Below are 27,183 nucleotides of genomic sequence, written 5' to 3'. Positions count from 1 at the left end.
AAATAGAAACATATTATATACAACTTTAAATATAAATCTCGTAGCTGGACAAAGGCACTTTAGGATCTGCTCCCGTAGCCCCTGCTGACTGTTGGACACTTCTGCAGCTGGATTACAGGGCAGCCACGGCAGTACCTTTGAAGCTTTGGAAGCTTCTTTCAGACTGCTTTACTGTAGCAGTAACTGCTTGAACAACTTCCTTTGCTCGCATTTTCTTCTTAGTAAAATTTTAGTATAAGAATGTTAGGAGAATCATTACAGACAGAAAGAGTCTTGCTTTTAAACAGGGTTTAGATGCTGTCATTGGTTCCAACTTGTTTCCCACCTTCAGTTCCCTTCCCTACTACATCTTAGGCTTGCCCTAGAGTAGGTGTCTGCAGGCGCAGAGGAGAGACCCTGCTCAGGAGGCGGTCATTAACAGTACAGGCGTTCCCATTGACATTGGAGGGGCTGCGCTCATCTCCCATGAAAGCGTTTATACTAAACAATAGCAGTTTGCCATAAACAAGTTAAGACTCCCTTCTGCAATTAAAGATTAAACAATAGTGTTCTTTTAAATGTCACACCCTTAGTACTATACCCACTAAAACCACAATATATGTCCATACTCTAAAATGAGAGGTGAGTTTAATATTCTGGAGTTTGAGCGAGAGAAAACCACAGCCACTGTATTTGTGAGGTTTGATTTAGGCAGATGCTTTTGATGTCTTGCTTCATGTCCAGGGTATTGTTTCTCTGTGGAGTAGGAGAAAACACTCAACGTTAGTTTTGCTACCTTTCACAGCTGGTGAGTGAGAGTCTGTTTCTATTTATATCCCTTTCCCAAGAAATCCCCCAAATACTTGTTCACTGTATGATTGCATGTGCTTCTCCACAGGAATGCCCTGCCTCTCTCAGCACCTCCTCCGTAAAGCCTCTGTGAATGGCTCACAGAGTTCTATCTGAAACCCTTCTGGACTTCAGAGTAGGTGTCATTTCACTTGGCTCACACTGCTGTTGCATCATGGGTATTCCCCCAGACACTGAATACAGAGTTTTATACATAAGAAACATTAGCCATATATTGCATAATTAAATGAAAGAATAAAATTGCAATTTCATGATCTCTTTGACAAGATAAGCTCCCAGAGGGCATGAGCTGTCTTTTGTGTCTTGGTAGGTGTAACTCAACAAACTCAGTCTATTCTTTGAAACCCAAGTTTTCTTGCTCACACATCCACCCCACTAGATACCTAAAGGCCCACTTTGAAGAGGATGCTTGTTAGGTCTTCAAATGAATTGCCCTGGAGTTGTGACAGACTGAGCCTCCTAGGGATAGAATTTCCCGGCTTACTAAACAGTACTCTTATAGTCTTCTCTGGCTTCACCTTTAGGCTGGGAAGATGCTCCCATGAACTCCTCCAGGTTCTCCCCTTTCCACACAAAGTCTACAAATTTTATCAGGTCCGTAACCTAGGTTCTGGATCTATGATAAATTATATTGTGTCTCTCCACAGATTGGTTAGGGTCTCTGTGAAAAGAAGGCAGAGAGCCAAGCAGGTTTCCCATGCAAGTTCAACCTAGGTGGCTTCTACTTCCAGCCTGATTGAACTCTATGGGTTCAGTCTTGAAGCCCTAAAACACAACAGTCTTCTTTACATTTACATTCGAGTTACAGGCAGCCAAAATCTACCAAGTTAACAAGTTTACATGTGTATCTACAAGCGTATATTTGGCTGCACACACACTACATATATTTATCTTTCTTAAGCATGCCATTATGAAGACAAATATTCTATTTGCCAAGTGAAGGGAACGTTGAGGAACTACTCCTATGTGCCAGGCGCTGTTCGAAGCGCTTTCACATGTGCTGACTCATTTAATTCCCATAATAGCCCTGCCTAGGATGCAATAATACCATCCTTACCCTAGGCTAAGTACTTTATCCACAACTCTGCAGCTCAAAGTCAGGCAGGCTGCTTTTGGAGTTCCTACTTTTAATTCTCCGCGCATTCCCATCTGACTGCACACACAAATACTGTATGAAAGGAGATTACAATTCCACCCACACGACAGTGAAGCGGATGAAATGGAGTAGGCTCGAGATTGATGTAAATGTTAAGGAAAAACACATTACTACAAAGTGACTGTCTAGGCAGAGAATGAACAACCACGCTGTAAGGGGCACCCTACCCAGAAATTTTGGAGGCACGGATTGTGTACCCCAGAATTGGGTGTTTGAACTGTCATATTTAAGGAGCCAGGAGGACAATCTTCTAACATAGGAGAGAGGATCACTGATCACACCTTGAAACACCGACTTAGATTTAGAACCAAAATCCAAGCCAAAGACCAACAACAATATAGTAGAGGCGGACTATGTTTGGGTGTCTCTGTTAAGTTAAGCTCAACAGACCACCCGGTTCATTTGCTCCCGAAAAGATAAAATCAGAATTAAAAAAAAAAAAATCACTGCACTTGAAGCCCCAGGTTAAGTCGGGGCTCCTTTCTCTCCATCCATTGCAAAGTTAGCATCTGATGCTTTGGGCTTACCTGAGTTTCAGTGTAGCCTGAGCAATGTTTAGTGAGGGTCCCTTTCGTTTTCAACGCGAATGTTTTCTCGGGGAGTGACGGGCAGCCAGGGATAGGATTGAGAGTATGGTACTCGATTTTCGTGAGACAATCTGTCTGCTCACAAGCGGCAGAGTTCAGGGAACAAAGAAAATGACAGAAATTAAAAACTGAATGAAAAGGGGCAGAAAGGGAGAGGAACGGAAGACAAGAGGGAGGTGTCTGGAATCAGAATCCAGAGTCTGGGTTGAGAGAGGAAAATGAAATCAACCCACAGAAGGGAGGGGCCTGGCAAGAGTAGCCGAGAGCGCCTACTGGAAGGGTTTCCTCCCCAGCTGGCTCCGCCCAGCCTCCGAGGAGGTTGTCAAGAGGCTGCACTGACAGTAGATGCCCCGGGACTCGGGGAGGTATTTCGACTCGTTCCTCCGGGTTTCCCATTGGCCTTTCTTCCCGGGACAGAAACGGGTTCCTACTGCAATCTTACTCCGCCAACGGGGGCTTTCTCCTTCTAAACCGAGAAGTGGCGTCCTAGACTGTCTGGAGCCTCTCTCTGGCGGCCCAGATGTCTCCTATCGGCTCAGCAGCCAGCATCTCCTGCAGCTCAGCAACAGCCTGGGGCTCTTCCCCAATACCCTTCCCGGATGCCAGCCACCCCAGGGAAAGCCAGCACTGCCGACCACTTTACTCACCAAGTTTTCACAGAGCTCGATTTGGTCGAACAGGCTCTGGAAGAAAGATATATAGAATAAAGATCTGAGTCGGAGGGAAACACGTTCCCCCGCCCTTAGCTTCCAGGTTTCCAGGGCTCTATGAAAGTAGTTTCAACCCAGTGACTTGACCCTATGTGATGGACAAGGTGGTGAAACATTTAGTTTTCTGCTTTTGCTAGCTGTCAGAGGGAGCCCTAGCCCACCCAAGCAGGTATACCTGCACCTAGCCCTTACTAGCCACTTCTAGCAAAGGACCATTTTTTAAATGTCTACAACGACTTTATAGCCATTCATACTTGCCACTCACTCACATTATACCTAAGAGTATGGATTATAGAGAAATAATCACTACTATATATTTTAAAAATTAAAGTGTGCCACATCTCATTACAGTATCCTGGAACATCTAGAACACTAGAAAGCTATAAAACACAGCTCCATGTCTTAGCTACCCCCACTCCTGAGTTCTTATCTCAAGAAGATTTCCCCTTTATAGCAAGGAGGAGACTAATATCCATAACCATTACCAGCCTCTGCTCATTCCATAAAAACAATGCGGATACTCATTTTATATGCCAAGGTATTTGAAATCCTACTTCTAAGAAATTTTGGGATAGTTTTTCTAAATTATTTTCCTTTCCTTGAAAGTTGAATTGTGGCTCATAAGTATATTTTCTTTTTTTCCTTCATGAGAATATGTATATATACTTCAAAAAAAAGTCTCTTCACTTACCCCATTCAAATATTCTCTCAGGTCAGGGAAAATTGTTTCAGAATATATATTTGAAATCGCCTTGAAGTTACAATTAGAAAAGTTGTAAGTGAACACGAGCCTTACAACTTGCAAGATGAAGAGGTCCCTGAGAAGAACTGAAAAAAAAAAAAACCACATAATAAGGAAATGTTCACCAAACCCCATTTTCAACTCCATTTCACAGGGAACTCTCCCCTCCAAGCATGGAGAGCCTCTAGACCTGCAAGGACTGTGTCAGGCATCAGCCCTCCCGTCTCCTCCCCAGTCCATACAGGGTCCATATTCACCCATGCTGCTGCTGAAGTTGGAGTCTCCCTGATGCTCCAGTGCTTTCTGACTCCACATATATAACACCTAAACGCCTACGGGCTCTTTTCTTCTAGGCCAATGATTTTCTTTGATGTCATTCTTTCTTTATAGAATTCTAAATTGATGATGTAAAAGAAAAGAAATAGGGCTAGCCCAAATCTATGGAAGTTTAACATTAGCAAAATCATCAGGAATTTCCCTCACCTCTCTCTCTCTCTCTCTCTCTCTCTCTCTCTCTCTCTCTCTCTCTCTCTCTCTCTCTCTCTCTCTCTCTCTCTTTTGCCCTAAACATTTGTTACTCCTACTGGGCAGTTTCTATGACTGAACCTTCTGCCACCCACAGTCACTCTAAGGGATTGTGACTGATGCTTTGCCATCCTGTACACCCCAAACATCTCCTTTGCTGAGTCTGAGTTGGTGCTTTCCCCCTGTACGGCTGCTGAGGAACTCTGTGTTCACGCATGATACATTTTTGAGAAGAAGTGAAGTCTCAGGCTAAGGTAACTTTTACTGAAGGCATTGAACTGGCATTGGAGGGGGGAATTGTAGCCAAAACAGTGGGAACAGGAACAATGAAAAACTGAAATGTATGACAAAAGGTCCAATGAGTATCAGCTTCAAAAACTTCAGGGCAAACACCTACGTTTGATAAAGAAAAGTGGTTGTGGTGGGGGGAAGCACTTCATGTACTGGGGACTCCTCTATCCAATTTAAAAGTGTAAAGATTTTTCTAAAAGCAAAAGTCAAGCTTCCAACTCCATTATCTAGACGTTTGCGGAGTGGAGATGCAGCACTAGTGGGGTCTGGTCTCAGCTGTAAACTGCTGGGGACCTGTCCAGCATGTTAGCCTCCTGGAGTAGGCAAAGCTTCTGACCCGCTGACCTGAGGCAGCTCAGACTTCCTGCCCCACTCATCCCCCTCCCTCGACCAGCCTGGGAAACTTGGGGTGGCCTCAGGCGCGCGTTCTAGCACCAATGGCAGAGATGGAGAAAGGGTCTAGACGGCGGGTTCAGATTTGTACTTCAAACCCTTGTAGATCCAGGAAAGGGAGTACAAGACAGGAGCAGCCAAGTGAGTCAGGGAGAGCGCCTGAGAGGATGTCTAGCAGCCTTCTGATTGGAGCAGCGCCAGTACCGGGAGCAGGGAGTGAAGGCTGAAATCGCCCCAGCTGCTGAGATGAACCCCTTCTCTGCTGGAGTTCATCCGGCTGCCCCAGGCTCTCCTAGCACTCAGTTCACTCCCCCCCCCTTCTAGCGTGTCAGAGCCTGCATCAATCTGGTCCTTGGGAAGTTCCTAGGAGTCATAGCTGAGAGAGATGAGGTTGGGTGCTCCACGTGAGTCCCTTCAAATGTCACAGACCACGCTGAGCCAGGGAAGGAGCGCAGGGATTGGTAAATGATGCGGGAAACGCACAGATTGTAGCCAGAGGTGAACTTTTCCCAGAAGGTCTTTAACAGCTGGACCAGTACAGCTGGACCCAGTCCTCTGGCATTTAGGGTTAGGACTAGGGATAAAAGATTGCAGTGGTAGCAGGAGGGTGTGAGAAAGTATCTACTTCTAGTACCGACTTTCAAGACGGACTTTTTTGGACCACTGCAAGTTTTAGACTTGTTATGATAACATGCCTGGAACGTGGCATCATATACTCCTCTCCCCTTCCCATCGCTGCTTCTCGCAGTGATGTGGGAAGATGCCAAAGCCTGATTCATCTGGTGTGACATCAGACGTGATTCTGATCAGTAGCTAGATATTGCACAGAAGATCCTGATGTGGTCACTGAATTGGGATAGTTCCAAGGGACAAAGAAAAGGAAATGGTGGCAGATTTTGCCATCCCGGCTTACTTGCCTTGCCCTGGAGGGAACCAGCTTCTTTACTGGTAGGTAGTGTGGACTTTCAGGTCACTTCATTTATATTGCTTTTCTTCTCAAAGCTTTTAGGCAGATTCATTTGCTTCAGGGCCCAGGAGTAATTGCTGATGGGGGCAAGAATGGCAAACAGTAACCTGTTTTTCCCGATGAGGTTCGACTTGCATTCCCTTGGGGGTGTACCCAGCCTACCTGCCATCCTTTGTTTCTGGTTTAAAACATGTGTCTACACTCTATGTACATCTAGGTAGATCTGAGGAAGGTATGGCGCCTCCTTCAGGGATTTTAAGAAGGCGTCTCCTTGCTAAGTACATCGCCTATATATGTGTCCCTGTGGTCTCTAGTTTCCTTACTGGTAATCATGTGACATTTTAGGCCATTTTAATTATATTGACTTTCTTCCTTCAAACCTTTTTGGTAGGCTCATGGTGACTTTGAGATTTTCATCCATCTCTCCTGTGTTGGCTTCAAGCTTTTTCTAACCACCTCCATTTTCCCATGCTTCCCTCAAATAGTATTCTAAGATCATAGACTCTGAACATTTCCTGACCATGCCTCCCCCAAACCTTTGTGATGGGATTCTGATCACAGAGATGCAGCATCGGGTTTCTGTCTCTTCCAAACCTTTGTGATGGGATTCTGATCATGGAGATGCAGCATCAGGCTTCTTTAGGAAAACAACTTTTAGTTGTGCTAGCACAGACCGAGCTTCAGAAGAACTGAGACCTGAACCTAGTGGGACAGAACCCTTTTTGGATTTTTGTGCCTTTGTCTCCCATACATGGTATCTTATCATTTCATCTGTTATATTAAACCCATAGGGTGGGATTCTAATGTGAAGGGAGGAAAAGGAAGAGATTTTAGGAGAGTTGTGGTGGAGGGTCATGTATACTCCGGGGCGAGGGGAGCAAGAGAGATGTCACATACACCCAAGGACACAGATCAGCCTGTGCAGCTGTTCTTTGTTCCTCCTTGATTTGCAGGACTCCTACCATAATCTCACAGGCTTGAGTTGTACAATGCTCATCCAATTTTACATTTCTCCTACCTATGTATCACCCCAGTACCTTTGAAGCTGTATTTATTTGAGCTTCTATTTTACAGTGATTAATTACATCATATTTTGTTTGCTTTCCAATTCTCTCTCTCTCTCTCTCTCTCTCTCTCTCTCTCTCTCTCCCTCTCTCCTCTCTCTCTTCCCCCTCTGAGATCCTTAAATCAGGGCATGGTTTGTAATATTGATTTATTCAGTGTTCATTTACACTGTTGGGAAAACTCGAAATTACTATAATAATGCCAAAGCTAAACAAACAAGCAAGCAAGCAGGTAAAACAAAACAGGAACAAAATACAAAACAAAACAAAAAAAAAACTATGGTAAGAATGGGATCAAGGGATGAGGACACAAGAGCAGGTACAGGGAGGGCATAGAACAATCACTATTAAGAATTTGGGAAAAAGGCAATTGAGATAAAAGGAATAATGTGGTTTCAAACCACTGAGATACAGTGCAGACTGTAGTAGTTTCTACAGCTTACTCATGCATTAGGGGAAGATGAGTTTTCTTAGACCTTAGCTATCGTCATAGTCACCATGGGAATGTTTCCTACTGAAAGGAGCTGGCTACACAGATTTCTTTGGTTGGCTCATTGGTGCCACCTTCTCAGAATCTACTTAAGCCTACCTGGGGCAACCACCATGCCAGGGCATCTCTGTGGAAATTTCTGTTGGCTGGAGAGATTCCTGGCTTTATCTTATTCCATGTATTTAAATGCTGAAGGTCTGAACAGTATCTACATGTGCTGTGTGGGAAATCCTGGGTTGGATTAAGACTGGGGCATCTTTTATTTGGTAGGAAATAGAAGTGAGATCATTGATAGATTGGTGTGACTACTCATGGAGTTTAGCAACCAATATTCTCACCCATGGGATAGGCCCAAAGATGATCCATGGCCCAACTCTCCTACTCTCACTGGAAAAATATTCACTCGCTTCCCCAATATACTAATAATTTCATATACTAATAGTGGCTCTCATTCTTTGCTTTGCTTACTCATTCGTTTTCTTCTTCCTTTTCAAAAACATATATTTAACACAGTGTCTCACTCTTTAGCCCAGGCTGGCCTCAAGCTTGTGGCAATTCTTCTGCCACAGCCTCCAGAGTACGGGGATGACAGAAGTGAACTACCATACCCGGTTTTCTCCCTCTTTCCAAATTTATTTCTTTACCTCACTTTTTCAGTTTGTCCAGAATTTCATTTTTCTTTTCTGTCATCTTTCTCCCCTTTCTTTCATAAATCTTTCTCTTTTTTTCTTTTTGCAAGTGGGTCTTGCCTAGGCTGGCCTCGAACTGCTGAGCTCCTCACCCCAAATGCCACATGCGTAGCTTGTCCAATATATTTGAAGTTGTTCAGTGTTCACACAAAACTCAGTTTAAGTTTGGAAAGTAGAGACAAATTTCTATGGAAAGTCTGCTTTGTTTTGAAACTGTATTAAATTATAGAAACTGTGGACTTAAAAATGGGAGTGATAGCTGACAGATTTTATTGGCAGAATGGAGGGGGGAGACACCATTCCTCGTAGTAAGAAAGGCTGATGAGAGATGCCAGCCTTAGTTTGGTACCCTTTGATGATTTGTAACAGTGGCCCTTTACAAGAAGCATGGTTCTCTTTGTGTCCCAGAAGGAAGGTGTATTTGTTTGATTCTCTCACTTGTCAGTTGCATAATCTCTATCTTTTGCACAAATGAAAGGACATACTTTCTCAAGTGAGCATTGTTTTTCTTAATTTATTAAATTTTTATTTATGTATATAGGTATTTTGCCTGCATGTATATGTATGCGTTTTCCTGCATGTATGTATGCATATCATATATGTTCCTTGTGCCACAGAAGTCAGAAGAGGATGTTGGATCCCCTGGAACTGATGTCACTGACTTTGGTGAGCTGTCATGTGTATGTAGGGAACTGGATACCAGTACTCTTCAAGAGCAGTACACTAGTGCTCTTAATTGCTAAGCCGTTTCTCCAAGTACTTTTTTTTTTCTTTGATTGATCACATTTTGTCATAGTAACTATAAAACATGCTATGGGCTCTGTGGTTTGTGATGATTGTGGTAATTGTCCATTTTTGTCGTAAACAGTATGTTCAAAAAGCTTTGCTATTTGGCTTGAGCAATTGAATTCACAAAGTCCCCTTAGACCCTTTGTGGCATGAAAAACAATAAAGGGAAATGAGAAGATTTTTAATGACCAATGTGACAAAAATCCTTTTACTTTATTTTACACTAGGACTGTTGACAAAGTGCAGAATCAGCCCTGCTGAGAGATATTAGATGTTTTGACTTAGACCATGGAGAAACATTCACAAAAACGTAGTACTTGTAATTATTTCTCTGTATAGTTTTTCTTTCATCTGGCATGGAAAATAAGAAGGCCCGGCTTTACTTAACTATTGTTTTTACAATATATAAAAGGTCACTAACAGGGAAAAGATGGTTTAAGAAGAGCATAGGATGAAGCTTCCTTAGAATGATCCAGAAGAGTTAGGGATGAATGCAGATACTTTGCAAATAGTTATGCTGTATAGCTTGCTTTTTGCCTATGTGTAAATTATCTCTGCTCTTTCCTATTCTGCTTTATACCCTGGGCAGATGATCCACAGGGTTTCACTCACAGGCTTTCTTGACTTCCCACTTCTGGTCGAGTGTGGCCAAAATGAGATATGAGCAAGACATCAAAGAGAAGAATGAGAAATAAAAAAATGAAATTCCAAAAATAAGAGAAGAATGAGAATAAACTAAGAATCTTTATTCACTCACTCTTTCTGTTGGCCAGCTGTAGTTTGGATACTTTCGTCTACTGAGACACAGGTTATTATTATTTTAATTAATTAACTTATTTTTAAAAAAACAAATCTTTTTTCATTTTACATACCAATCCCAGTTCTCACTCCCTCCTCTCCTCCCGCTCCCTCCACCTTCCTCCACCCCACCCCCATCCACTCCTCAGAGAAGGTAAGGCTTCCCTTGGAGAATCAACTAAGTCTAATTGATTAAGTCACTTTGAGGCAGGACCGAGGCCCTCCCCCTATATCTAGGCTGAGCAAAGTATCCCTCTAAAGAGAATGGGCTCCAAAAAGTCAGTTCAAGCAGTAGATAAATCCTGGTCCCACTGCCAATGGCCCCACAGACTGCACCAGCCATACAACTGTTACCCACATTCAGAACCATACAACTGTCATTCACATTCAGAGAGCCTAGTTTGGTCTTATGCTGGTTCCCCCACAGTCACTCCAGAGGCAGTGGGCTCACATTAGTTCATGTAAACTGCTTCAGTGGTATCCCATCATAGTCTTGAGCCCTTTGCTCATATTTTGGCTATTCCCCCTCTTTGACTGAACTTTGGGAGCTCAGCCCAGTGCTTTGATCTGGATCTCTGCTTCTGCTTCCATCAGTTGCTGGATAAGGTTCTATGATGACAATGAAGGTAGTCATCAGTCTGATAGTAGGGGAAAGCCAGTTTAGATAACCTCTCCACTGTTGCTTAGGGTTTTAGCTGGGGTCATCCTTGTGGATTCCTGGGAATTTCCCTAGTGCCAGCTTTCTTACTAGTCCCATATTAGCTCCCTCATTCAAGGTATCTGTCCCTCTTGCTCTCCCTCTCTGTCCTTCCTTATCTCAGCCATCCTGTTCTCTCATGTTCTCTTCCTCACTCCCCTTCTCCTTTTCTCCTTCCCTTTTGCTGTCCCTTCTTCCCCCACCTCCATGCTCCCAATTGTAACATGAGGGGGCCAGGCATGCTTGTTTGGGTTTCTCTCCTGCCCGGTACCCCACAACTGTTTATCCCCAAAGAAAATCACACAAAGATCTTTATAAGTTATAAAGCTGATTGGCCCATTAGCTCTAGCCTCTCAACTGGCTAACTCTCACATCTTGATTAACCCTGATGGAGGAGAGTTATCTGTCTATGTTTCTTTCATTGGTTAATTAATAAAGAAAACTGCCTTGGCCCTTTAAGAACAGAAAATTAGGTAGGTGGAGTAGACAACAGAATTGTGGGAACAAGGAAGTAGAGTTGGGGAGACGCTTCAGGGAGTCGCGTGGTGAGTCTCCATGCTGCTCCTCTCCGAGATGGACGCAGGTTAAGATCTCTCCTGGTAAGCCACACCTCGTGGTGCTACCCAGATCACTAAATATGGGTTAAAGGAAGATGTGAGAATTAATCAATAAGAGGCTGAAACTATGGGCCAGGCAGTGTTTTAAAAGAATACAGTTTCCGTGTAATTATTTCGGGTGTAAAGCTAGCCGGTGGCCGGGTGGCCGGACGCAGCCCCGCCGCTTCACACTACAGATTGGCGCTCCAACGTGGTCACTAAATCCACTTAAAAACCTTGCCAGCTTGGTATCGGAAAGAAAGTACTCTGAGACCATGCCAATGGCTCACTGCTCCCCGCCTGCACCTGGGCAGATGGCGGAATCAGGCTTAGGCGAGCGGGACAGCGTTTGCGGATTCCTGCCGCCATAGAGAGAGAGGTGTTTTCAGTCTGCGCAGTGCTCTGCGCATCTGATTTGGCTGTAACTTGGATTAAAAGAGTTTCTGTGCTGCACGCTCAGTCTCAGAATTAAACTGCTGAGTGCGGCTCCAATGTGGACTGCTGTGTGCCTGGAACTGTGTGCGGCTCAGGGGCACCAAATGACTGAGGCAGGAGCGGCTTTGGCTCTGCTCCGCCATGCTGAACTGTGCTGATCTCAGGCAGGATCTATCGTAATTACCACAATAACTGCGCAGTTAAGGTTTAGACTTGGCTGTAAACAGGCAGTACCGTATTACCTATAAGTGGCGCAACTTAAGTTTTTAAGAAGTGCTTAACCTTTTAAGAAATGCTCCTGGATAGTAAAAAATTACAGATTCACAATAGAAAAGATTCAGACATAGAAGGCCTTTAAATGGCTCACGTAGGCTTAAAAGAGAGAAAAAGAAAATATAGAGAATAAAGTTAATGCCTTAAAAACAAAAGGTTAAAGTCTTTAAAGAGACAGAGTACAGATAGTTATAGATTAAAAGAAGTAAAGTGATAGAGTAAAAATAAGCCACGTAAAAATGGAAAATTCACAGAGAGTCTGGATTATGTATTTTGTTGTGTTTTCTTTGATTTTTTTGACTGTAAAGGAGCTAAGTACAGAGAGACATTTCATTATATGGGCTGCCAGGCTAGACCAGAATGGACATCTTAACGGTATGACTTCAGGATTTGGATCTAAGAACATGATGCTTTGGAAAAGAGTTTCTTCTTTTGTTTTCACAGAGGACGAGACTCTGTGGATTGCTTCTATCCCAATATGGTATGATAGACCACGCCCTCCTGAAAGGTTGCTGTGAACATCTTCAAAAAATTACTTCACTCAACTGCCAACTGAGAGGAACCTAGCACACAGGTTACACCATAAAAGACCTAAATAACAGCGCCCCCATTCAGCAGGAAGCAGTTTGGAGAGAAAAAACTGCGCCCATTTTCCCAAATATTGCTTATAAATGTTCTTTTACATTTAAAGGGGGATATGATATGGAGATGATATAGATATGAATTTGCATTGGTATAGATTTTAAGGTCAATTTTGTTATATGTATATGTATTTCTGATCTTGATTAAGCTATTGTGATTGTAGTTCATTTTAAAAACTGTAATGTATAATTAGGAAATATAGGTTGTTAATGGATAATCATTGATAATAGTTAAGCTTGTAGTCAAGTTATTAGATTTTCAAGATATGTAGAGATATATTTCAGTTAGATAAACATTCTTCATATCTTTCAAAGACTGCAGAATATGGCATTTAATGTTTTAATAACTTAGGGTTTTTCATGACAATGAGACACGTCTGCTCCTGGCAGCACCAATCTACTTCAAGAGGAAGATGGGCATCGAAGAGGCTACTTATGGAGTTTGTTAGCCATTTGGGCAAGAAACTGCTCTTGCCTGGACTGTTGCATAAACTGGACACAAGGAACCCACAGAAAGAGGACTGCTAAACTTGCCTAAAGGTGAGATGGTCTCTCAGGGTTCCTGATTCGTGAAAGAGTCTGTGAGACGTTCTGCAGGACACAGCAGAAAGTGACTGAACTGTCTTTGGAATTTTTCTGCTTCATGGAAATGTCTGCTGGATACTGTGGGCCTGAAGCCCGAAGATGGATGCCCCAACGGTACAGAGGAACTTTGGGTGACTGTCCAGGCAGCGAGTTGTCTCTGTCATTTCTAGAGTTTTATAAGTTACTTATTTCTTGTTTACTTAGGTAATATATCCTTCTGGAGTCTTTGATGGAGTTGAAGAATAAATAGATAGTTATAGATTTCCTTAGTTATGATAAAAGATAAAATAGATTTAAATATTGTAACTGTAATACTTGCTTGATAACTGTTTTGTTATATGTAATTTTGCTATGTTAAAGTTGAAGCCTTTCTTTTTTGTTTAAACAGAAAAAGGGGAAATGATGGAGGAGAGTTATCTGTCTATGTTTCTTTCATTGGTTAATTAATAAAGAAAACTGCCTTGGCCCTTTAAGAACAGAAAATTAGGTAGGTGGAGTAGACAGAACAGAATTGTGGGAACAAGGAAGTAGAGTTGGGGAGACGCTTCAGGGAGTCGCGTGGTGAGTCTCCATGCTGCTCCTCTCCGAGATGGACGCAGGTTAAGATCTCTCCTGGTAAGCCACACCTCGTGGTGCTACCCAGATCACTAAATATGGGTTAAAGGAAGATGTGAGAATTAATCAATAAGAGGCTGAAACTATGGGCCAGGCAGTGTTTTAAAAGAATACAGTTTCCGTGTAATTATTTCGGGTGTAAAGCTAGCCGGTGGCCGGGTGGCCGGACGCAGCCCCGCCGCTTCTCACTACATAACCCATTTTCTACATGCAAACATCCAGCTAGAGCAGCATCATTTAGTGAAGATGCTGTCATTTTTCCATTGTATAATTTTAGCTTCTTTGTCAAAAATCAGGTGTTCATAGGTGTATGGATTAATATCAGGGTCTTTGATCTGATTCCATTGGTCCACCTGTCTGTTTTTATGCCGATACCAAGCTGTTTTCATTACTGCAGCTCTATAATAGAGTTTGATGTCAGAGATGGTGATGCCTCTGGAAGTTTCTTTATTGTACAGGATTTTTTTGGTTATCCCGGGTTTTTCATTTTTCCATATGAAATTGAGTATTGTTCTTTTGAGGTCTGTGAATAATTGTTTTGGGATTTTGATGGGGGATTGTATTGAAATCTATAGCTTACTTCTGGTAGGATTGCCATTTTTATTATGTTTATCCTATTTATTCAAGAGCATGGGATGTCTTTCTATTTTCTGATATCTTCTTCAATTTCTTTCTTCAAAGACTTAAAGTTCTTGTCATACAGGTCATTAACTTCTTTGGTTAGTGTTACCCCAAGATACAATATGTTATCCCCAAGATACAGTATGTTATTTATTACATAGATTAACAATATTACAATATTGTTATTAACAATAAATGTGTTATTTGTGGCTATTGTAAATAGTGATGTTTTTCTGATTCGTTTCTCAGCAAGGCACAGTTTATTAAGCCTTTTCATCTTGCTCTGTAACTATTCCATCATTTCGTCTTTTTTGACCTAGGTTGCTAACAGCTCCATATTGTTTCCCATTGGTGTCGTGAATTTTCCCAACAGTTACACTGTGGCTGTGTCCGAAACATTGGCCTAAAGTAATTTATTAATGATGCTTCCCTTTATTTTCAAAAGTGGAACAATTTAAATGATAAATTAGGTAGCTATTGTTCATTTCTTTTCTTATACCCTTTGTAGATAGTTAATTTATTAAACCATACTGCAGTTTTTAAGGTGGAATATGCTCTTTGTTTCCCATGGGCCTCTGACTAAGTCAGTTAACTGCAGTAGTGACCAATGTGTCATAATATGAAGTCTATTTTCCCACCATTGGTATCTACTTTGTGATACCATCGTTCTATAACCATTGCAAAGGAGACAGTGGCTCTTAATCTAGTAGTCTAGTGTCTAGAATTTGTGTCCTTATTCTGAATGGTGAAAGAGAAGTTACATTAAATTCTGCAATTTTCCATTTTTTAAGTGACCTTTTTTCATAGTTGACAACAATTGTCAGGATTTGCAAGAAAATCATGAAGCTACTAGACTCTATTGTATAATTTCTTACAGTTTAGTCCTATTTTATGCACAGACATCATAAGATCAGTGGCTGTCAGGAGAGTTGGGTGGCTGGCAGCTTCTTTCCCATGTGGTGTGCTTCAGTCTCTCCAAGAATCTCCGCTGCACTGAATTCTAAAACTACCCACAGTGGCTTGTGTTCTGAGTTAAGCAACCACTTTAACAACTTCTCTGGAGGAGCCAGAGTTACCCAAGTAGGTACTGGAACATGAACTCAGGTCCTAAGCAAGAGCAATATGTACTTTTTTCTTTACAAGAGTCTTCCTATGTACCATGGCTGTCCTGGAACAAACTATGTAGATAAGATTAGCCCGAACTCATAGAATTCTGCCTGCTTCTGTCTTTGCTTCCCATGTGTTGTGATTAAAGGTGGATGCCATCACACCAAGGCGGAATACATACTCTTAATCTCTAAGCCATTTCTCTAGTTTTTCTGTGGTGGTGTGTTGACACATTGTGGAACCTTGGGGAGGCAGACCTACCTGGAGAAAGGGTCACTAGGAATAGGACTTGAGGCTTATGAACAACCTTTGGGTCAGGCCCACTTTCTGCTTCCGGATCATGCCTCAAGTTGCCACCACCACAGACAGAGAGCCCCAAGCTTTGTTCCTTGGCCATGAACTGTGAGCTAAAGTAAATAATTCTTCTCCAAATTGCTTATCAGATATTGGCTGTAGCAAAAAACAAAAACAAACAGCAACAACAACAACAACAAACCAGTAATCTAACACATTCTATGCATGAAAAGAATATATAAATAGGCACAGGCAAAATTTAGTCATATGTGCATTCACACACACATACATATAATATCTTGAGAAGGATAAAAAATGGAAGACATTTGCTGTGATTTCAGCCTTTGGGAATCTGACTCTGAAGGATCATGCCTCAGAAACTTTGCTAGATTCTGCCTTATAAAAACACAACAACAGAAGAACCAAAGAACATCAAGAGAAAAGTACAGTCAACTGGATTAAAGTTTCCTGCCTTGACAATTATTTTAATATTGATATTCAAAACAATGCTTCAGTAAACAATCTTGTTCATTTATCATCTAGAACATTTTTCCAGATATAAATTATCTGTAAGATGAATCCCTAAAACTAAAATGCCTAGGTTAATGACATATTAATATATAACTGAGATACACATTATCTGTCTGTCTGTCTGTCTGTCTATCTATCTATCATCTGTCTGTCTGTCTGTCTATCTATCTGTCTATCTATCTATCTATCTATCTATCTATCTATCTATCTATCTATCTATCATCTACCCATATACATACTAGTAAAACAGTCTTGTACAATTCCCTGTTGTTGAAAGAAGTTATCAAAATTATCGATTTTTATTTTTATTTATCTATTGCTAAACTAGTAGACAAAATTAGTGAACTATTTCAAGGTTGTTTCACTTTCATTTTATTTTATTATAAGCTGTTTTTACTTGGCTACTTTAGCGTTTATAGTAGATGTCTTGAGTTTATGTATGCTTAAGTGTTGTTTGTATTTCCTGTTCTGTGAGCGTCTGCTCAATTGCTTTGCTGATGTGTAGTCTAAAAGACTGTTGACAACTAGGGAAATTGTCCTTCGTAGTCAGGTGACTTACAGATACTCTCGTAAGTTTCTGGTGATTTCTTTTTAATGTTGCTAATGCAAATTTTTACCAATACAGATTTTTTTAATTCTAGTAAAATTTACCATTTCTTTTCTTCTTCTCTTAAGAGTATCTTTCTACATTCTAGACAACCTGACTGGAAAAAGTAGAAATATTGTGTTAAGCGGTATCAGGATATATTTTTCTTTATTAATTTAGTCACAAAATTTTTGAAAAGCATTTTCTTTTATTTATGATACTTTTTTGATTAAATTTGTGGCTAAAAACACTGCAAAATTTGAGTTAACAAGATGTCTCAGTGGGAAAAGTGCTGAGTGTGCAGTTCTGACAATCTGAACTTAACCCTGAGAACCTACAATGACAGGAGGGAGCAACTCCTGAAAGTTGTCTTCTGCCTGCTCTCACAATGCACACACACACACACACACACACACACACACACACACAATACAGACATATCAATATTTGATAAAGGTGGAAGTGGAGGCATGCAAGTATCTCTGAGCTAGAGGCCAGCCTGGTCTGTACAGTGAGTTCCAGAACAGCCAGGGTTACACAGAGAGACCCTGTCTTAAAAACAAAACAAATAATAAAAAAGGAAACATGGTAAGACCATGACAGAGTTTATATAATTGTTGTTTTCCTATTTTTTAATTTGGTTTTTAGAATTTTTTTTCTCAGATTCACTTTTCACCCCCAGCAATTAGCACTGAGATGTTGCTTGGTTCCTGTGTTTCCTCTCTTCTCCGATTCCATTCTTTTAAAATTTTTCATTTCAAACACTTGCTGGTGATGCGCTTTCACCTACAGGCAAACATGACGTGACTGTCATGTGGGTAAGAGGAGGAGAAGCTTGAGTTCGATGAGGATCAGTTGGGTTGAATGCCACCCTACACCATCTTCATACGCCATCCTAATGCGGAGATCACACCACAGCGTCAGCACACTGGATCTGCATTGTCTTACAGATGTGGGTTTCTCCTTTTTCTCTACTTCTTGTCTAAACTACCTTGTCACTCTCCCTATGGTCATCTGATTAGTCATCCTTTCTCTACTCTGCCTGTCATTTCCTCTCATGGAGCCTAAACACTGTCACCTTATGACAAGTTATTACCAAAATTGGTGATCTCCCTAAACTCAGGCTTTGTTTATATACACTCTATTAACTCTATTAATTTTAAAATCAAGTTTCTTACATGGTCCCAAGTTCACACTACATCAAGCCATTTTGCCTCAATGCTTACTTTTAATTATTTCAACTCTACCTCCACTCGTTTGCTTTGCTTTTGGTACAATATCTGCTTTGGACTTTGCTACTCTCCTAGACCAACTCTGGCTTTGCCATCCTGATAGTGACCTTCATTTTATTTTCACTCCAGTTTTGTAACAAGTAAACACATAGCATTAGTAGCAAAATAATAATGTGGTACCTGTTGGAATGTAAGTGACAATTACATCTTGGTCATGGTGTAAAGACTCCAGCTCAGATGCTTTGCCTTCCTCAAACCAGCCAGCTGTTATGAAGTAACAATGTCCAAGTTTGCATTATCCTGACTCTACTAGTAGAGTATCTTTAAGTTTACATCATTAATTTCTTTGTCCATTGAGAAGATACCTTGACAAATGCAACTCATGGAAGTTGATGTCAATTTATAGTTTAAAATACAGTTCATTGTGCCATGACAACAGAAGCTTGAAGCAGCTTGTCATGTAATATCCATAATCAGGGATTAGAGAGGGATGAATCAATGCTTACTCAGTTCACTCTCTCCTCGTTTAGACGGTTCAAGACTCATGCCTAGGGAAAGGGGTTGTCCAGTTACAGTGTGAGTTTTCCCACTTCAGTTAACCTGATCAAGCTAAACTCGCCCAGAGGCAAAATTAGTCCCCACAGTTTTGTGTGGAAGACTGTCTCCTCCGTGATCTCAGTCTCTGACAAGTTGAGTAAACAGTCTTCTAGAAGCACGTGCAGAATACTAGCATAAAGTGGAGTGCTGGAAATACTGATATCAGTATATTTGGAAGGACACAGAAGACAGGAGCAACAGCATAACTTTAAATTATTCATTACAAACAATTTTTATGGCGGTGGAATGGTAGAATTGATGGACTTAGTTTATATGTTTCGTGGGCATACTGAGATCTGACACAACTCGCTACAAAACATTAGAAAACACTGGTTTTAAGAGATACTTATTTTTCATGATTTCTAATTTTCAGTATGACTCACTTAAATATTATTTTATGATACCACGTTTGGATGTTGGAGATCACTAGCTGTCCTCCAAAACTTCTTTGTTCTTTAGTTAATAGAATTGTGGCTACAAGGTCATTCTTCAGCTGTGCCTGCCTCCACAAACAGTGACATATTACCCTTACAGGGCAAGAAGGATAAACCTTCCAGCCCCAAATCAAGGAAGACTGTAAAATACGTCCATGATATCTTGTAGGGTACATCTCATTTAGAAAACTACTATCTCTAGCTTTACCTATTTCAAGTCTTGTGAACTCAAAGTCAGTTAGTCATGCTATCTAAAGGAGCTATAGCTGTGTGACTGTTCCTCTTGGCTTTAGCTTTGCTCCCTATCAGTAGTGCTTTCTTTGCTTTTCTCTGAATTATACTGCTTCTTACAAAACATTTCATAAGAGACAGTAGCTCTGAGCAATATTTTAAATGATGTTCAGAACGGCCAACTATTTGTATCTAAACCTGTGAATATCAGTCCTGAGGTCCCAGAAGTTTTATGACTTCAGAACATGGGAAACTAAAATACAAATACAGATAGTATACCTCATAGATTCTACCTGGTTTGAATTGTTCTCATGGAGGATGATTTTTTTAAAAAGTAGGAAACAGTAAAATTGAGAACAGTAGATTCTGTCACCTGGTAGCACCTCCTTAGAGTTTTTCTGGGAGGGTCAGGTGATGATGAGAGCAAGGAGAGGCTTCAAGTGGCTTTCTTGGGCTTTTCTTATTCTAGTGCCATGTGCACATTTTAAGAAACTTATTTTCCTGGACCTGGGGGGAGTTGGGAGGACCTTGGACTTAACATAGTGTAGGGAACCCTGATGGCTCTTTGGCTTGGAGAGGAAGGGAGTGGGGTTATGGGTAGAGGGGATGGGAGGGAAGAGGGAGGAGGGGAGGACATGGAAATTTTTAATAAAAAAATGAGAAAAAAAGAAGAAAATAAAGAAACTTTTTTCCTTTATATCAAATTTCTTAACCTGAAAATAAATAAATGTGGGTCCAGAAAGACAGCTTATTGGTTACAAGGACTGCTTGCTTCTGGTGGTCTGAATGAGAATGACCCCTAAGGGTAAGGTGCATAGGTTTGAATACTTGGTTATAAGTTGGTGGAACTGTTTGGGAAGGATTAAGATATATGACGTTGTTGGAGGAGGCGTGTCACTTGGGGAAAACTTGGGGGTTTTAAAAGTCCAGCCATTTCTCTCTCTCTCTCTCTCTCTCTCTCTCTCTCTCTCTCTCTCTCTCTCCCCCTCCCTCTCTCTCTCTCTCTCTCTCTCTCTCTCTCTCTCTCGGATCAAGATATAAGCTCTCTACTACTGCTCCATTGCCATGCCCTTCTGCCTGCTGCCATGGTTTCTTCTGTGATGGTCTTGGACTTCCCCTTAAAACTGTAGTGCACCAATAAACTCTTTATCTCCAAGTTGCCTTGGTCATAGTACCTTAGCACAGCAGTCGGAAAGTGACTAAGACACCGCTCTTCCAGAAGACTGGAGTTCGATTCCCAGTGCCTGTAATTCCAGTTCCAGGGCATCTGATGTCTTTTGCTAGTCTTTGCAGGCAGCTAGCACACATGTGGCATACAGATATACATGCAGGCAAAGTATTCATATATATATATATATATATGAAAATATGTATATATATTCATATATATATATATATATATATATATAAAACAGAATTTTCAGAACACATTTGACATTCTAGTTGCTTTTATCTCACCACTGTGAAGATGGACTGGAGAAAGGGAACAACATTATTAGAGTGGTGGTGCACAACTCTAGTCCCAGCACTCAGGAGGCAGAGGCAGGCGGATCTCTGTGAGTTGGAGGCCATCCTCGTCTACAGAGTGAGTTCCAGGACAGCCAGGGCAACACAGACAAAACACTGCCTCAAAAATAGAAAAAAAAAGAAAGAAATATAAGGAAAAAAAGCACTGTCTTGTTTTTACCACTAACTAGTTGTTTCACCTATGAATATTAAGGGATTTACTGAAATTAACCAATTACCCACAGGTTATTTAGGCCAAGGTAATTAGATAGATAGAGCAAGTGTGGACCTGCCTATTATCTACCATATGTTTATGTATTTTCATCTTAATGATCACATATCTCTTTATATAACATTTTCTATGTCCTAGGTTCTGTAAGTACCTTAGAATATTAGCTTAATATTACAATAATGATATGAAGTAGAAACTCCTACATACTTATATTATAGGCATGAAATGGAATCGCAGGGAGGCAAAGCAGCTCTACAAAAATCACTGACAGAACTAGGGGAAGAGCAAGTAGGTCCGCAGATGGTAATAGACCAGCAATATCCATTGCTTCCCATCCTGGTTCTTTTCAGATTAAGCCCAAAGCGTTGACCATATAAGCAAGCACTCTACTACTGAGCCACATACCAAGTCCATCAGCCTCATTCCTCAAAATGTATATGTAACATATGTAACACACAAACATGTCTTAGAATAAAATAACACAAGAATGTAACTTGTTGTTATGTGGTGTCAGACACTGTGTTATAATTATAATACACACATGTACATTTTATAATTCAGAACCACTCTACGAGGTCAAACTATTAGTTTGCCCACAGCTGGCCATATCCTGGCTACATGTCAGAATAATCATAAGGTTGGATCTATTAATATTATTTTTCAGGGTTAAAAGAATGAATGTTTAGTCTGATTAGGTTACTTTCTAAGGTTATAGAGACCACAGACAACAGTGCTGTGACTTGCAATAAAGTTTATCTGACTCCAGACTGCATGCTTTGAACCAAAATGCTATTCTGTTTCCGTTCCATGAACTTTCTTTGTGTGGCTGTATATTCTGACCCTGTGTTTCCTGTGTCCAGTGTGTTTGCCCATGCTTGTAAATGACACTGCTTGTTGTCGCTCTCTGCCATTAAGACCACTCCAATGCCTTTCTGATTATCAATCCCCTTGTGCACTGGCATCATTATGTACTTGTTAGAAGCACATAACCTCACCCATCCCTATTCTCAGTACTATGAAGTCAGAGCCCGCATTTTAGGAGATTGTCCATCAAAGACCAGGTGATTCATCATCATCGTCATCATCGTCATCGTCATCGTCATCTTCATTGTCATCGTCAGCAGCAGCAGCAGCAGCAGCAGCAGCAGCAGCAGGAGCTCTGTAATTCAGACTGAATTTCCAGAGCTGCTGGTGTGGAGAGCCGGTTAACACCCCTTAAGTGGAAGGACAGAGTGGACGAGGGGGATCTGTTCTCCCTAATAGGTTAATTATTATACATTCAGATCTGTAGGACACATAGGAAGAATTTTGTAGCATGTTTGGAAAATTCTGTGCTAGGACGCTGGCTGAAAGAGAGAAGTGAGTATAATGTTTTGTTTTAGTGGACAATCCTATGACTTCTTAGTTTTTCTCTATATCAAATTGACCAATTTTCTCTGACCCAATCAAAATGCACCCCTCCTGAAAATGCTAGCCAAACTCTTACTGTATATTTTAAAGAGTAACATACTTAAAAATGTGTAAATAAAAAGCTTACTCTGATCTAGGGGAATTTACTTGGTTCTGATTCACATCCTATTAACTGAAGGAAAAGGCCGTTACCCGTGCTGATAAAGTACTCACAGGAAGAAGTGTTTTGAATTAGGTAGAATATGAATCAGTCCCAGGAAAATCCCAGGAGCCAGAAACCAGAGCCCTGGAAGGGCCCAGTTATTATTTCAGTCTGGCAGAACAAGTTCCAAAGCTTGTAAAAAAGGCCACAGTTAAAAGAAATCTGCTGAAGTGATGGATCAGACCCTACAGCCTGTGATAGAACAGACCCTCCACCCCCACCCACTCCTGCAAATTGCTAATTCAGAGGAAGGAGAGGACAATAAGTAAACTGGTCAATTACTTTGCCTCTAGCTAGATTAGGCAAGGGAAATTTATGAGATAGAAAAGATTAAACCGTTTCATATGTAACTGACATCATTTTAATCATGTTTATATTTTTTTCACATCAAGAAAATAATCACTTTGGTTTCAAATGAGAATTATTTGTATCTAGTTAAAAATTCAAGTGGTAAAAATGGTATTCAGAGATATTTTCTCATCAAATTCTTGATTTCTCCCTTCCTATCTTTTGTCAATTCACTGTTTTATTTCTCTTTTTAAGATTTATTTATTTTCATTTTATGAATATGAATTTTTTTCTTGCTTGTAAGTTTATGTACCATACGTATGTCTTGTGTCTGAGGAAGCTTTCAGAGAAGACCATCGGATCTCATGAAACCAGAGTTACAGTTGGCTCTTCTTCAATGTGGGTGCTGGGAAATGAACTCAGGTCCTCTGTAAGATTAACTAGTGCTGCCGGGCGGTGGTGGCGCATGCCTTTAATCCCAGCAATCGGGAGGCAGAGGCAGGTGGATCTCTGTGAGTTCAAGGCCAGCCTGGTCTACAAGAGCTAGTTCCAGGACAGGCTCTAAAAAAGCTGCAGAGAAACCCTGTCTCAAAAAAACAAAACAAAACAAAAGAGCAACTAGCGCTCTTACACACTGAAGCATCTCTCCAGCCTCTTAGTTTCCTTCTTAAGGGGGAAATTCATAACCAATATTACATTTTCTTTGTGCATTTCTCTAGAGACGTATTTAAAAATTATTTACACAGACATAGCACACTGTACACAAGCACTTGCGCTCTGCTCCTTTTCATAAACACGACAATTTTGAGGTTATTATCAATGCTTATAAAATTGCTTCCTTATTTTAGTAGGTTTGTAGTAGAATGTTGGATGTTTAGATATTATCATAATACTCAGTCAGTGTTCCATGAATAGAAACTGAGGGTTTTTTTTTTCATTTCTTTGAGTCCACGTGTCTGTACGCATGAGAGACCACACATCATTGCAGTTAAGGGAATGAATTACTTGGTCTCAAAGCCCAGTCCTGTAAATCACAAGTTTGTGCAGAAGCAAGTACCCCCTCTGTACATTGTGATACATTCAATCAACATATAGGAGTGGAGCTACTTGTACTTGAGGGGTGTAACTCTCAGATAAAGCTCTTGAAGTGCACTTGTTTGGTAAAAGAATGTGTGCACTTGGTATGGGAAGTCCTTCTGTATATGTGTTTCTTTTTATTGGTTAATGAATAAAGAAACTTCCTTGGTCTGTGATAGGGTAGAGTAGAGCTAATGGGAGATCACCAAGGCCAGCTGGAATGGGACTGATGGAGCATGTGATCAAACCGGACTCTTTAAATGTGGCTGACGGTGGAGGCTGACTGAGAAGCCAAGGACAATGGCGCTGGGCTTTGATTCTACTGCATGGACGGGCTCTGTGGGAGCCTTGTCAGTTTGGATGCTCATCTTCCTGGACCTGGGAGGAATTGGAAGGACCTTGGACTTCCCATAGTGTAGGGAACCCTGACTGCTCTTTGGCCTGGAGAGGGAGGGAATGTGGGTAGAGGGGAGGGGGGGGGGAAGTGGGAGGAGGGGAGGAGATGAAATTTTTAATTTTAAAATAGAAAAAAACAACTCTTCATTTCATGTTTGTCTTGTCCCTTGACAATCACTCTTTTGCTCTCTTTTGCTATAAATTTGACCACTCTACATGTCAAATGTAGATTCTACCTACATATGATGTTCTTATGTTAATTAAGATAAACAATCCCTCACAGACATGCCTATAGTCCAACATGATCTAGAAAATTCCTTGTTGAGACCTTCTTTGCAGGTGACTCTAGATTGTGTCAAACTGACAACTGAAATTAATCAACATACCATATTTTCATTATTCATCCATATGCCTGTAGTGATGAGCTGCGGGCTGTGTTCCTGCCACCCAGCTCCCGGCCACCTGGCTAGCTTATGCCCCAAAATAACAACACACAAACTGTATTCATTGAAACACTGCCTGGCCCATTAGTTTCAGCCTCTTACTGGCTAACTCTCACATTTTGATTAACCCATATTTAGTAATGCGTGTAGCACCACTAGGGGTGTCTTACCTGGAAGATTCTAGCCTATGTTCATCTTGGGTTGGAGCTTCATTGCATCTGCCTAACTTCCCTTCTTCCCAGCATTCTGTTCTGTCTACTCCACCCTCCTAAATCCTGCCCTATCAAAAAGCCAAGGCAGTTTCTTTATTAACCAATGAGAGTCCTCCATCATATGCCCAGGGACAATTAAGCTGCTTGTATATCTTGGCTGTTACAAATAATTCTTCTATAAACTTGAACATGAAGATACTTCTGTGAGATCCTCCTTTCAGTTTTCTTGGGTACGTGCCAACGAGAAATTGCTAGGTCACGTGGCAATCTTGGCTATAATTTTCTGCAGTACTAGCACAGTTTCTCATAATAACTGTACCATTTTGCATTTATACCAACATCTTCTGCACATTCTAAAAACAGATATAGAATCTAGAAAAACCTGTTATTTTTACTTTACAAAACTATTACTGAGAAAAATCTAGAAAATAACTCGAGACACATTATAACCAAAGTGTCATTTCAAATTAGTGGGAGCAAGTGGGATAATTTAGTAAATGAGTATAAGGTTTTCTAGATAGAAAACTTAGGAAAAACAGGCAAATCACTTTGAAAGAACTAGAAAAAATAGGTGATTTTATGTCTTTGCTAGGTAAGTCCTCTAGGTTTTCTAAACCATGAAGGAAAGGGCATTAAGTACAGCTCTATAAAAGTTTTTAAAGTGTTTAAAAATTTTAAGTTATATTTCTTTATTTTATATATGTTTGTTTCAGTCAGAATGACCACAAAAGAAAGATAAATAGAATATAGTATTAAAAAGATAAAAGGGAAACTAGAATAAGAGGATTACATGAGAATGTGGCTAGGATGACAGAGTTAAAGAGGGAGTCGGAGAGAGATAACTTGTACTAAAAGCCTTCTGAAAAGCCATATGGAAGCATAATTCCACAGAAGTGCTTTAAAACATATACATATATGAATGGCATTTAAGTGGAGTCACCATATGTTGGAGGAAACAAGACCCTTACCTAAATATCCTATGCCACCAACTAACATTACCGGTTCCAGAAATTGGTTATTTCTTGTTGAATCATTGGCCAAACCAAACACACACACACACACACACACACACACACACACACACACACACACCCCACAGGCTATTGCCAAGGTTACTGGTTACCTTCCACAATCTGACAGTAAGGCGTTGTTGTTAGGAAAACATTTACTTATATCAATGTACCTGGAAAAATTTAGCTGGTGCTCAACTAGGAGCTTCACCCTACTGATTAATGTTCATGGTTCTAGAAGGTATTTTGTCTGATACCAGAGGAGAAAAGTAATTGTCAGTATCATAGAGCTACAAACCCTATGACCTCAAGCAGTGGTCTACTCACAAGATATGCTGGTGCAATAGTGGCAGAAATATTATGAAAGTCATCAACCACTTTCTCATTGGATTTAAGGCCCACTCCATGAGACATAACCCATACCTGACATTGCTAAAGTGATTAAGAGCCTCAGAACAGGTAGGTCATGGACCTAATCCCTAGATGCTATGGGAGAATGCTTTTGTACACTGTAAAGATTGTCACTCATATTGGTTTAATAAAATGCTGATTGGCCAGAAGCAGGCAGGAAGGATAGGTGGGACAACCAGAATAGGATAATTCTGAGAAAAGGAAAGGCAGAGACACAGTAACCAACCAACGTAGAGAAAACAAGATGAGAAGGCCTCACTGAGAAAAGGTACCAAGCCACATGACTAAACATAGACAAGAATTATGGGTTAATTTAAATAGTAAGAGCTAGTTAATAATAAACCTGAGCAAATAGGCCAAAAAGCTTGTAGTTAATATAAGCCTCTGTGTCTTTCTTTCTTTCTTTCTTCCTTCCTTCCTTCCTTTCTTTCTTTCTTTCTTTCTTTCTTTCTTTCTTTCTTTCTTCCTTTC

The 27,183-nt window shown here is 40.7% G+C and overlaps 1 protein-coding gene across 1 annotated transcript; it reads right to left on the bottom strand.

The window, feature by feature from the left end:
• Positions 1-253: 253 nt before the first annotated feature.
• Positions 254-4,359, bottom strand: LOC119815315 (thymic stromal lymphopoietin). The gene is made up of 5 exons (XM_042055160.1): positions 4,287-4,359; positions 3,994-4,130; positions 3,240-3,275; positions 2,533-2,667; positions 254-735 (listed from the first exon to the last, which is right to left on the bottom strand). Exons 1-5 carry the CDS (start codon positions 4,357-4,359, stop codon positions 628-630), a joined length of 489 nt encoding a protein of 162 aa, XP_041911094.1. The 3' UTR covers positions 254-627.
• Positions 4,360-27,183: the final 22,824 nt, after the last annotated feature.

The sequence above is a fragment of the Arvicola amphibius genome, chromosome 5 (genome assembly GCF_903992535.2).
Source record: "Arvicola amphibius chromosome 5, mArvAmp1.2, whole genome shotgun sequence".
NCBI classification, from domain to species: Eukaryota; Metazoa; Chordata; class Mammalia; order Rodentia; family Cricetidae; genus Arvicola; species Arvicola amphibius.
The sequence above is the reverse complement of the archived record's forward strand: the minus strand, read 5'-3'. Positions and strand labels throughout refer to the sequence as shown.